At 36.0% G+C, this 12,529-nt stretch overlaps 2 protein-coding genes across 6 annotated transcripts; both read left to right on the top strand.

Moving 5' to 3' along the window:
- The first annotated feature begins 281 nt into the window (after nt 1–281).
- Nucleotides 282–6,882, top strand: LOC103495221 (CDPK-related kinase 5). Its single transcript, XM_008456705.3, has 11 exons — nt 282–1,248; nt 3,563–3,693; nt 3,938–3,979; nt 4,084–4,192; nt 4,894–4,972; nt 5,058–5,354; nt 5,437–5,549; nt 5,685–5,792; nt 5,887–5,949; nt 6,057–6,224; nt 6,373–6,882. Exons 1-11 carry the CDS (start codon nt 688–690, stop codon nt 6,511–6,513), a joined length of 1,812 nt encoding a protein of 603 aa, XP_008454927.1. The 5' UTR covers nt 282–687; the 3' UTR covers nt 6,514–6,882.
- An 843-nt stretch (nt 6,883–7,725) lies between these two features.
- On the top strand, nt 7,726–12,198 carry LOC103495222 (pentatricopeptide repeat-containing protein At5g39710). 5 transcript variants are annotated; one of them, XM_051083055.1, is made up of 3 exons: nt 7,726–8,160; nt 8,833–11,303; nt 11,852–12,198. In XM_051083055.1, the coding sequence occupies exon 2, from the start codon at nt 8,901–8,903 to the stop codon at nt 11,148–11,150; it is 2,250 nt and encodes a 749-aa protein (XP_050939012.1). In that variant the 5' UTR covers nt 7,726–8,160; nt 8,833–8,900; the 3' UTR covers nt 11,151–11,303; nt 11,852–12,198. The 5 variants fall into 5 exon arrangements, with proteins under 5 accessions (XP_050939012.1, XP_050938999.1, XP_050938996.1 ...); XM_051083042.1 differs by having other exon boundaries at nt 7,820–8,160; nt 8,603–11,412; XM_051083039.1 differs by having other exon boundaries at nt 7,820–8,160; nt 8,603–11,303.
- Nucleotides 12,199–12,529: the final 331 nt, after the last annotated feature.

Genomic DNA, 12,529 nt, shown 5'->3' on the forward strand with positions numbered 1-12,529 from the left:
AAAGATGAGACATTTTTTTAAAGCTTAAGAATCTTTGTTTTTTATTTTTTAGAGAAAAGCTTAAGAATCTATTATTCTTTTTTTTTAAAAAAAAAAAAAAGGCTTAGAGAATCTATTAAATGCTAACTTAATAGATAATTTTGTTTCTAAAAACTAAAATTTTAACTTTTGTGAAACAAATGTAAGAATTAAAAACTAGTTATTTAACCTATTTAATTAAATAAATGAAGACAATTATGATGACATGTTGGTTAGATAAGAATATAAGATGGTATCACTAACTAAAACTTTGTTTTTTAATTAATATTTGGTAGAAAAATATTTGAACAATTGAAAAGAAAAAGGAAACACAAAAGTTAAAAATTAAAAAAAAAATGGGGGAAAAATATCATGTGCCTGACACGTGGCCAGTTAGCTATGAAGATGTACAGCTCTAGATGGCTCACTTCATCACTTCTTTCAGTTCATCCTCCTCTCCTCTTCCTTTTCCTTCTTCCTTCCCTCAAAAACTTTGCAACAAATCCCTTTAACAACCCTTACCCCTCCATTTTTTTCTCTCTCTCCTCTTCAAATTTCTTCCATTTCCCTCATACTATGCCGTTCATTTACACTATTGGTACTCGGAGCACTTACAGCTTAAAGGGGTTCTTTGCTGATCGGTGATTTCACTAATTTTCAACTTTTCCGATGGGTATATGTACTTCAAAGCCACCACCGAAGCCAAATCCGTATGCTCCGAGAGACCCAGATGGCCGGATTGATCCATCTCACACTCCTAAATCAGCTCCAACTCCTCACCGGAAAGATGATCTTGTCGCCGGTAAACAGTCGCCGTTTTTTCCTTTCTTTAGTCCTAGTCCATCTCCTTATTTTTCGAAGAAGAAGAGTCAGAACTCGCCGTTACCTGGGGGTGGACCTGAGAGTGCTACCTCAACTCCTGGTAGGACTCCTGGTAGATTCTTTCGGCGGTCGTTTGCTCCTCCTTCTCCGGCGAAGCATATTAGGGCGGTGCTTGCGCGGCGGCTTGGAAAGAAAGCGGGTTCTACTGCGGCGATTCCGGAGGAAGGCGATGAAGAAAGTGGGATCGAGTTGGATAAGAGATTTGGGTTCTCCAAAGAGCTTACGAGTCGATTGGAGGTTGGGGAGGAGGTGGGTAGAGGGCATTTTGGGTATACCTGTTCTGCTAAGTTCAAGAAAGGCGAGCATAAGGGTCAACAAGTTGCTGTTAAAGTTATTCCTAAAGCTAAGGTTTGTTTAATTTCAATTTTGAATTTCCCATTTTCTTCCAAATTCCTGTGAATTTTGGGTGTCTGATTCCTGGGAATTTGTGGGGACTTCTTATTTTTGGCTTAGGATCTTCGTTTGAAACATAACCCACTTGTTTTTCTGCTTGGAGAAGCTAATTCTGTTTGAGTTTCTTCTCCACCTGTCTCTAAATCTGCAAGTTTAGCAGAGTTTCTTGAGATTTGCCATGCTCATTCGATCTTTCTGTTAAAATATAGAGTTTGGTTTTGAATTTTCCTCTCGGGTAGTTTTCCATATAAAGATCATGTTCACACAGTAAAGTGTTCAACAGTTTCTGGCTGATTAATGTATTTAGGCAATTAAATATTAAGCTTACTTTATCTTGAAAACTTCTGCAATTGAGATTTTGTGCGGCAGACGCGTAAAGGGGTCAGCTTGTATAGCTTTTCTTATCTTTGAAGTCAACGACGAGAAATATATGGGCCCGCCAGAGGAGCCCATCCTTGGTTTTCTACTGTTTCAAACACTATCAAGGAAATATTATTTGTTTCTTTAGACGGCAATTCTTCTATGTTTTACTCGAGAAATAATATTAAACTTCCAACTTGAGACCAATGTTTCTCCCGGATTTTCTAGGAATGGAGCTTTTGACTGTTTGAAATGTGATGTTGTTTAGAATTTGATCGTTGTCAAGTAAGTATTTGATAAGGTTCTTGGCCTCCAATGGGTTCTTGTCACACTAGACTTCTCAAGCGACCTTTTAGTTCACTCAAACAGACCAAACCTTTTACCAATTTTCGCTTCTGCTACAGGAATTAGATGAACAGTAGAGTTGATTTCGGTTATTAGATATCTGTAATATAGTATCGGGTTCTTTTTGATCGAAGAAAATTTAACGGACTGCACAGATGAAAAGCATTTTGATAGAAATTTCATTGACAGGATGGTGATCTTATAATAAAGAACTTTCCATGGCAAGTAGATGTCATCTTAAGTTTCATTTTCTAAATTCATTATGCATGGTGTGGATGTGCATCATTTTTTTTCTTCTAAACATGGAGTGTGTTCAGTTGGTATAGGTTTGCTGAATATTTGAGTCGAAGTTGATTTTTCAAATGATATTAAACGGTTGGAAGAAGCTGAAAAATGTCTTCAACTAATCATCGTACTTGAGATTTTTTTTTTTTTTTGCAAATGCGAATGAATTATATATAATCTATGATTTATTAATAAAGAGGTTTGACTCTGTTTAAAAAAAAATTATGTATATTCTATGATTGTTGGTGTCATTCATTTTAGTGACACTGATGTCCTAGTGATAGAAACTTGAGCTGGGTAGTGTTGATTCTTCTGAGTCATTAAATGAGAAGAAGTTATGTATATTTTACAATTATATGATGTTCATGTTTGTTTGTTTGTTTTTTTACTGTTACTTTGATTTTGTCATACTCTGATGTCCATACATCAGAAACTTGAATTCGGTGAGCACTGTGCTGTCTTGACTCTTTGGAGTTGCCATTTGCTAGTTTTTTGTTAAGTGTTCAGATTTCATTGCCCATTAATTGCTCCCTTTATTGGATAATGCACATTTAACATGTTCAAGAGGGTTGTTTTTTTTTTTTATCAGATGGCGTGTGGGAAGATCAATTCTTATGATACTTCTAAAGAAGAAACCCTAGTGTTTTTGTATACTAGCTTGGTTTCAGTGACACCCCGAACCTAGGATCTACTGAGTACATGTCTAGTACAGAATCAAGTTTGTGCATTTTGATTGCATCTTATGTCATGATTTCTTTTCCATTGAGAGGAGTAACTATAAGCTCTAACAATATTTTTGGATATATGAACCTTTAGTCTTGTTCCCTACCAGAAATTTATCATGCTTCGTTCTATACCTTCGTCTTGTTCTTTGGTGTTTATCTTTTTAATGCTTTCGGGTGATCATAATTGTAATTCTTAAATTCTGAGCGATGTTAATGTACTATTTTTATTTGAGCGTCAATGTTTTTATAGCTTTATGCACTATTCACTTCAGCTTTTCAATGTTAGCTTCTATTGCTTCCATTGTTTGGCCTCTCTCTCTCTCTCCTTTAAGGAATAACGATAGAAAATCTGACTTCTCCATTTTGAATAAGCGGAAGGATGGGTAAATATACTTTGTAACAACAAAATGCAAGGCTAACTGAGGCTTTCTTTAACTTTTAGGATTGTTAAATTCTCTCTCTTCTTCTTCTTCTTAATAATGTTCATTTGGTACTTTCTCGCTCTCACACTTCCACTCTCATAACTTCTAAACTTTGCTCTTTGTGATTGCCAGATGACAACAGCTATTGCAATCGAGGATGTGAGACGGGAAGTAAAAATATTGCGAGCCTTGACTGGGCGTACTAATCTAGTACAATTCTACGATGCATTTGAAGACCACGATAATGTCTACATTGTAATGGAGTAAGCTTGGAACTCCGACTTATTCTTTACTCGTATATTGTAACTTAACGTGCAGATATAATTAATAAACAACAATTCAAAATTATTTCCTCATAGATCCTCAATAGGGTATGCATCTTTTGAATCATGCAAACAGTCCTATGCCCATGTTGTTTAGGTCGTAGATTTTGTTTTACAATCACAGTCATTACTCACATGCAACATCCTAAGCTAATAAAGTACAATGACTTCTGTGGACATTCAGGTTGTGCGAAGGAGGAGAGCTTCTAGATAGAATACTTTCAAGGTGGTAATTTTTGGTAACAAATATTAACATTTCTTAAGTAGGCTTTTTAATCTCTTACACTTGCATTATTTGTCTCTAATATAGATTGTAATGACATTCTTTAGAGGTGGAAAGTACTCAGAAGAAGATGCGAAAGCTGTCATGGTTCAGATATTGACCGTCGTTGCATTTTGTCATCTTCAAGGGGTTGTGCACCGAGATCTGAAACCTGAGGTTAATCATATTCTCATAACTTTTAACGTACATTTCATTGATAATGGCATGGGATTTCTTTATTGAATACTTTTAGCCACAACAGCTCAGTCTACCTTGAGAGCGTTGTGTGAAAACCAGTCACTAAAGAGGCTTCTTCACTGTCTTCCCATATATGAGCCCTCACCAAACAACTGGAAATGTAGAAAGTTAGAAACTGTATCAGTTGCAAAGCTCCTTCTTAGGAACCAGGTTATTGATATATGTGTGTATATACAAACTAAGCCCACAAAAAAGGGACCCTTCTATAGTTTCCAAACATTTTTGAATTTGAAGCTCAAAGAGAAACAAGAAACCTAATATGGTCCAAATATCAGTAGGCTCCTTATCTAACCCTCTAAACACTCTATCTCTCTTTTGTTTACATATCTTCTCCTCTGTCAACAACTGGTAAAAAAGTTGAAAGTTTATACCGGTAAAGTTTTCAAATGTTTAGCTTTTGTTTCTTTTCTGGGAATCTCTTTCTTCGTATCAGTAATTTTCTCATATATGAAAAATATGGAAGTGTTTTTTGTTCTTTTTCCATTCTCATCTGTCTCTCTAGTGTCATGGCTGTTATCTAGGTTCCATCCTTTCATTTTCTTGTAGTCAATTGTAGATAAAAGATCACGATGTATATTTCATTGTGCAGTTCACATTCTAATAGTTCATTTTTTTTCCAGAACTTCTTGTATACATCTAAAGACGAGAACGCACAGTTGAAAGCCATAGATTTTGGCTTGTCTGATTTCGTCAAACCAGGTTCGTCTTATTTTCCATGTTTTTTCTGTTGATTCCTCAAGTACTAGATGGTGCTCTTAATTAATATAATTGTTGTTAATTATAGATGAGAGACTTAATGACATAGTTGGAAGTGCCTACTATGTGGCACCTGAAGTTCTGCATAGATCTTATGGTACAGAGGCCGATGTGTGGAGTATAGGTGTGATTGCATACATTCTTTTATGTGGTAGCCGTCCATTTTGGGCCCGGACAGAGTCTGGAATTTTTCGAGCAGTTTTGAAAGCCGATCTAAGTTTTGATGAAGGTCCATGGCCTTCATTATCTTTTGAAGCAAAGGACTTTGTCAAGCGATTGCTAAACAAAGATCCACGAAAACGATTGACAGCTGCTCAAGCATTAAGTAAATTCCTCTCTTCAGCCTTTCCCTCTTATAACATTGACTTGTTTAATGTCCTAAGTCTCCTGCAACGATTACTTTGCAGGTCATCCTTGGATCCGGAATCATAAGGGTGCAAAAGTTCCTATTGATATCTTAATATTCAAGGTCATGAGAATATATATGCGGTCATCATCCTTGCGTAAGGCTGCTTTGCGGGTGCGTACTTGTGTTTTTATTATATAAAGGGAAATGCCTTTTCCTCCCCTTAGTTTACAAGATGAATGTTTCCTGTTCTTTTCTGTTTTAGTTTTTTCTTTAATTGACCAAATTCTTAATGCGTACTATTTGCAGGCTGTATCCAAGACATTGACGGTAGATGAGCTCTCTTATCTAAAAGAACAGTTCGAACTGTTGGAGCCAAATAAAAATGGTTTTATTACTTTGGAAACTATTAAGATGGTTGGTTCTCTTTCTCTCTCTTGTACATGTGCACACACATACACGAAAACAAAATGAATGGTGGAATTTATTGTTGGATTCTTGTTTTGAACAGGGTCTCGCGAAACATGCAACCGATGCCATGAATGAGTCTCGTACTCTTGATTTTCTTGCAAATGTAACGTTTTGCTGCTTTCCCCCCTGTGCAATAAGCTGAATTTGTGCATTCTTACAAAGGCTGTACAGTTCCTACTGTCTACTAAATAGGGACTTTTTCCATTTCAGTTAAATACACTTCAATACAGAGGAATGGATTTTGACGAATTCTGTGCTGCTGCATTGAGCATCCATCAGCTAGAAGCACTTGACCGGTGGGAACAACATGCTCGTTGTGCATACGAAATTTTCGAGAAAAACGGAAATCGGGCAATCGTCATAGAAGAGCTTGCTTCTGTAAGCTGAAACATCCCCATTCACTTGCATAGTATTTGCAAAAAGTGTCATTCTTAGTTACCTTTTCTTTTTCCTGAAATGTTATTATCTCTTGATAGCCAAATTGTAACAAAAGAACATTGGTTTTATCTTCTCTCAAACCTTGCAGGAACTGGGTCTTGGACCAGCCATCCCGCTCCACGTTGTTCTTCAAGATTGGATCAGACACACAGATGGGAAGCTAAGCTTCCTTGGATTTGTCAAGTTATTGCATGGCGTGTCAAGCCGATCGCTAGCAAAGGTGTCTTGAACCGGTTAGCCCGTCCTGGCTTGGAATATCTCAGTACAGACTAGTTTGTTTCTGTTACAACCATACATGAGAGCTGTTGGTTGGATCTCAAAGGGGCCTCAAAACACCAGAAAAGATGAAAGGTTACCAGCCAAATTGTAATTTTGGAGCATATTAATGAACTTACTCTTCCTCAGAGCCAATTCTTTTGGGAGCTGCTTGGACCATTTCAAAAGCTCTATGGGCAACTTCCCAAGAATGTTGACTTGAAGTTCCACTATAAATGAAGATGTAATTTATTATTATTATCATTATCATTATTATTATTTTACCAAATAGTGTGATAGCATTGCCACTCATGTAGGACTATTAATACAGAACTTCCATCAATCTTGTCTCCACTTTCTTTTCAGCACTTGAACTGATTTCTTTTAAGTTCAGTTTTGCCCTTATTATGATCAAGTTTTTTGTTCAATATTCAAAACCAACAGCCATTAAAGTTGGAAATTCTTTTAATAAAGTTATTTTTGTCAGTTGTGAAAGTTAAGATGAAGGGGCCTCTGAAGATGGTAATTTAACTATAACAGGTTGGAAATCTTGAGGAAGGGTTTGGCTTTCATGTAGATTTGTGTTATGGGTATTTAAGGGTCAAATTTGTGTTAATTACATTTGTCGTGTGTTGAGTCATGTGGTGGAAAATTTGAAGTACATATAAGAAATAAGATAACATGGTATAAAATGGGAAACTTTGCTAAATCAAAACGTTCAAATGAAAAATTGGTACTTTGTCTAAAATGAATGAAAGTGGCATTTTATTTATGTGTTGTATAAAATTACCACTTTAACCTTTTTCTTCGTTTTGCAACCTTTTTATGTTTTTTCTTTTTTTTTTTTATGATTATTTTCTTTTCGTTTAACAGAAGCGAACTAGTCTTTTCTTTTTCTTCTTCCTTTCGCTCTTTTACTTTTTTATCTACTGTATCAGGTGACAAATATAAATAATATAAATACAACATAGACATCAAGTATTGAGCATTGAGTAGTTAGTATTTAGAATATAACATAGAACATATAATATAAAACACAAAAGCATAGAGCATTTTCAATCATGCTGATGATTTTTAAGATCGAATTAGTAAATTCACAATGTACTGATGCAAGCATGAGATCAATTTTTATTCACTCTCAAAAACTTGACCATTTTTCATTTGGGCCTCCAAATGAAATAGATTCGTACGAATCACCCATGTAAAATGTTATTTTGTTCATTGTGATGTCTAGGAATTTTTCCCTTAAAGCATACCCACCGGTCAAACGTGGCTCAATAAGTGAATGTGTCAAATTTTTAGAGATTGAAATTCTATGTTTGTTTTGAACTAAAAACAAAAAGGGTGAAAGATGGAGGACAAGAATGAACAGTCTTTACGTTGTTCATCTCTCTTATGCTGTGTTGATGCTTGAATTCAACTGATCTACAGCCCGCTTCTTCCTAACCCTAATGTCATTCATTCCCCAAAAATCAACGGATCTAATCCTCCAATTTCTCCCAATTTCTTCGATTTCCAAACATATTACCGCTTCACGCTAGTTAATTACCCCAACATTTGCTTTCAATAAAAGTTCCAGTGTGATACAATTCTGCCAGACGCTGAAGCATGACTGATTGAGGTATTCATTTCTCCTTTTTTTTTTTTCCCGCTAATTCTTTTTGGTGGGTTTCTTGCGTATTTTTGCTTGAGTCATTAGTTTTGGAAAGCATGTATGATGCGTAGTTCCTGAAAGCTTTTGCATTTGAAAATTGAATTTTTGCTTCACGTTTATGTTGGTTCTGATGTCAGTTCTCATTTCAATATTTGGTGCGAGCTGAAGTTTGGTTTCATGTTACATTCATATGGACATGTGTGTGTACGTAATCACCTTTCCCTGTGAACATTTTTATTTTGAACTCTTGTCTGCGTTTTGGGAATGAAATCTGTGGTCTTACATTTTTTTGTATTTTTAGTGTTTGTAAGTTCAGTTGTGTGAATAAATATTTATTTTAGTTAGAATGATTATCCATGACAGCAAGGGTGCTAAACAATTCGTCTTTTTCTTTAATCTCCCTTCCCAGAATCGGGTTAGACAAGGGAGAAATGGTGCGACTTTTGCAAAATATTTGTTTCGAATGATACTTCCACAATCCATAATCAGGAGCTCGGCCCACTTAAACATGAAACCCAACTCTGTTTTCATTTAATCTTTGTTTTCAAATTTCTCTTTTCAGATTCTCTACCAAACACACCTTCTACTTTTTTGAACTTGAAAGGATTTGGATCAACTAAGCCACTCAATTTCTTGCAGATGTAACGTGGAAAGTGCTCTGCTTCTCCTTCCCCAAACCCTAGCCTTCATCCACCTCCATTTGCACTATGCTCCGTCATAATCCCCGTTATTATCGCTCAATATCCACTCTCTTCTCTCCCGGCGATGCTCTTCTCGCCGACAAAGCAATTGTCTATCTCCGACGGCATCCAGAGCAGCTCACCCTTCTTTCCTCTCATTTCACTCCTCAAGCTTCCTTCAATTTACTCCTCAAGTCCCAATTCGATCAACATTTATTCCTCAAATTCCTCAATTGGGCACGCTCCCAACAATTCTTCTCCTTCCAATGCAAATGTCTCGCGCTCCACATCCTCACTCGCTTTAAACTCTACAAGGCTGCTCAATCTCTAGCTGAGGAAGTAGTGGTCAATACGGTTGATGAGACTGGCCAGGATCTCTTTCAATGCCTTAAGAACTCGTATCACCAGTGCAAGTCGAGCTCTGCAGTGTTTGATCTTGTAGTTAAGTCTTGTGCTCGTGTTAACTTGATTAATAAGGCTTTGAACATTGTTAATTTAGCTAAATCTCATGGATTTATGCCCGGTGTGCTTTCTTATAATGCTGTTTTAGATGCGGTAATTAGGACAAAACAGTCGGTTAAGATGGCGGAGGGGGTCTTTAAGGAGATGATAGAATCTGGGGTTTCCCCTAATGTGTATACGTATAATATTTTGATTCGTGGTTTTTGTACCGCTGGGAATTTGGAGATGGGTTTGTCTTTTTTTGGTGAAATGGAGAGAAATGGTTGTCTTCCAAACGTCGTTACTTATAACACAATTATTGATGCTTATTGTAAGTTGAGGAAGATTGACGAGGCATTCAAGTTATTCAGATCAATGGCACTCAAAGGCTTGGATCCAAATTTGATTTCATACAATGTGGTGATAAATGGGTTATGTCGAGAAGGACAAATGAAGGAGACGAGTGAGATTCTTGAGGAAATGAGTCAAAGGAGATATGTTCCTGATCAGGTGACATTTAATACACTTATAAATGGATATTGTAATGTAGGTAATTTTCATCAAGCACTTGTGTTACACGCAGAGATGGTGAAGAACGGTTTGTCGCCAAATGTTGTTACTTACACAACTTTGATTAATAGTATGTGTAAGGCTGGCAATTTGAACAGAGCCATGGAAATTTTGGACCAGATGCGAGGTAGAGGACTGCATCCAAATGGGAGGACATATACTACATTGATTGACGGATTTTCTCAGCAGGGACTTCTAAAACAAGCATACCAGGTTATGAAAGAAATGGTTGAGAATGGATTCACCCCTACTATTATTACCTATAATGCTCTCATTAATGGGCACTGCATCTTAGGGAGGATGGAGGACGCCAGTGGGCTCCTTCAAGAAATGGTGGAGAGAGGTTTCATGCCTGACGTTGTGAGCTATAGTACCATAATTTCAGGTTTTTGTCGAAATCAAGAACTGGAGAAAGCTTTTCAACTGAAAGTAGAGATGGTGGCTAAGGGTATTTCTCCTGATGTAGTAACTTATTCGTCCTTAATTCAAGGTCTTTGTAAACAGAGAAGACTTGGTGAAGTTTGTGATCTCTTTCAAGAAATGTTAAGTTTAGGTTTGCCTCCCGATGAAGTTACTTACACATCCTTGATCAATGCTTACTGTATAGAAGGGGGTTTAGACAAGGCGCTTAGGTTGCATGATGAGATGATACAAAAGGGGTTTTCACCTGATATAGTTACCTATAATGTGCTTATTAATGGGTTAAATAAGCAAGCTCGTACCAAGGAAGCAAAGAGGCTTCTGCTGAAGTTATTATATGAAGAGTCTGTGCCAAATGAAATCACATATAATACTCTGATAGAGAACTGTAACAATTTAGATTTCAAGAGTGCATTGGCTCTTATGAAGGGATTCTGTATGAAGGGTTTAATGAATGAAGCAGACAGAGTTTTCGAGTCAATGCTTCGGAAAGGTTACAAACTCAATGAGGAACTTTATAATGTCATCATACACGGTCACAGTAAAGTTGGAAATATTGAAAAAGCATACAATTTGTACAAGGAAATGTTACATTCTGGATTTGTTCCCCACTCTGAGACTATCATGGCTCTGGCCAAATCACTATATTCTGAAGGAAAAGATGTAGAGTTGAATCAACTTCTTGATTACACACTGAAAAGCTGTAGGATAACTGAAGGTGCACTTGCAAAGGTACTCGTTGGAATCAACAGTAAAGAAGGTAACATGGATGCAGTTTTCAATGTGCTTAAAGATATGGCTCTCAGTGGCTTACTACCATACAGTTCTGCTTACTTGAGGACTTGAAGAATAAAACGAAGACTTGTTAGTAATGGCGATAACTGAGAAAACTCACCAAACGCCTTAAGAAGACAGAATGGAAGTACAATGTTGCCAAAAGGCTTGCAAGCATGAGAAAAGAGAATGCTGGGAAGGACAAAGAACAAAAGGCTTTGAGCAGTGAGTGAATAAACTCTCTATTCTTCCTATCTTTGTTGATGTCCAAAGTAGTATGCGTCTGTTCACTTTCAAATCTTGATGGCTTGGTTCACAATTCAGAAGTATTAAAGTAAGCCTTAATGTACTAAGAGTTATGAGATCTCATGTCAGCTTTATTGTAGATAGGGATTGGGTTAAAGACATAAAGTTAAAATTATAATCAGAGTTATGAGATTTCATGTCAACTTTATTGTAGATACTAGATAGGGATTGGGTTAAAGACATAAAGTTCAATTATAATCATACTCAAGACTTAGCTATACAATCAAAGAAATAGAGATTTATAAATTGCTCTAAGAAATAGATATTACCATCATATCGTTATTTTCATGATATTTGAATGACATTTTCTTCAAAATCGACTTTGCAAAATCTCGGATTTGACAAATACTTTAGCAAATAATATAAAAACAAAAATAGAAATGGGAGTCTGATTTTTATTATTATTTAATTCCAAAATTACCCTTATTTTCTTTATATTGATAATTCTTATTTTTTATATGTTTCAGCAAGTGGCAGCTGGCCAATGGCCTTCATCGGATAATTATATGTCGATAGAACCACACACCGGCACCGCCATCAAGCAATGGAGTATCGAGTTGAGTGGAAGTATTTGTACCATTTGATTGTTATTTGTGTATTAACGAAGTATTTGTAAAATTTTTCTATTTATTCATTCTCTTTTTGTGTTGTAAATAAATAGAACGACAATATCCTTCAATCCCTTTATAGCCGTAGCCCTTGATAGAGAAAGATCATTTGATCGTATGCTTTGTTATTCGAGTAGTTTTTGGTTGATATATCGACTGAAAATGTAGCTCTTGATTGATCTTAATAGATTGATATCATTTAATTATCTATTTGATTTTTCATTTGTCTACCATAGACTGGAGGTTGGGTTATCCGACAATATTCTTTTGTTAGAGTTCACAAGAGAGATTTCAATTTTGAACTCCAAAATTCACAACCAAATTGAAAAGAAAAAAGAAAGAAAGAAAGAAAGAAATAAAGAAATCTGGAATTCAAAAAGAAAAAGGAACTAAGGTATCGGTGAAGGTTTTTCAGAGTGCTAAATTGATATAGAACGTTGTTTTATATGAGTTCATATATCTATGTTTAGAACGTTGAGTTGAGTTTTTTATGTTAGGAATATTCTGTATGCAGTTCTAAGAACTCTTAATAATTTG

Source organism: Cucumis melo, chromosome 1, assembly GCF_025177605.1.
Source record: "Cucumis melo cultivar AY chromosome 1, USDA_Cmelo_AY_1.0, whole genome shotgun sequence".
In the NCBI taxonomy this organism is placed as follows: domain Eukaryota; kingdom Viridiplantae; phylum Streptophyta; class Magnoliopsida; order Cucurbitales; family Cucurbitaceae; genus Cucumis; species Cucumis melo.

What these genes read in the sequence shown, in the direction of transcription:
- LOC103495221 (XM_008456705.3), top strand. Translation starts at nt 688, where the DNA reads ATGGGTATATGTACTTCAAAGCCACCACCGAAGCCAAATCCGTATGCT. An exon ending in AATGTCTACATTGTAATGGA is followed by an intron (nt 3,694 to 3,937) that starts GTAAGCTTGGAA and finishes GTGGACATTCAG; the next exon opens with GTTGTGCGAAGGAGGAGAGC. An exon ending in TCATAGAAGAGCTTGCTTCT is followed by an intron (nt 6,225 to 6,372) that starts GTAAGCTGAAAC and finishes CAAACCTTGCAG; the next exon opens with GAACTGGGTCTTGGACCAGC.
- LOC103495222 (XM_051083055.1), top strand. Translation starts at nt 8,901, where the DNA reads ATGCTCCGTCATAATCCCCGTTATTATCGCTCAATATCCACTCTCTTC.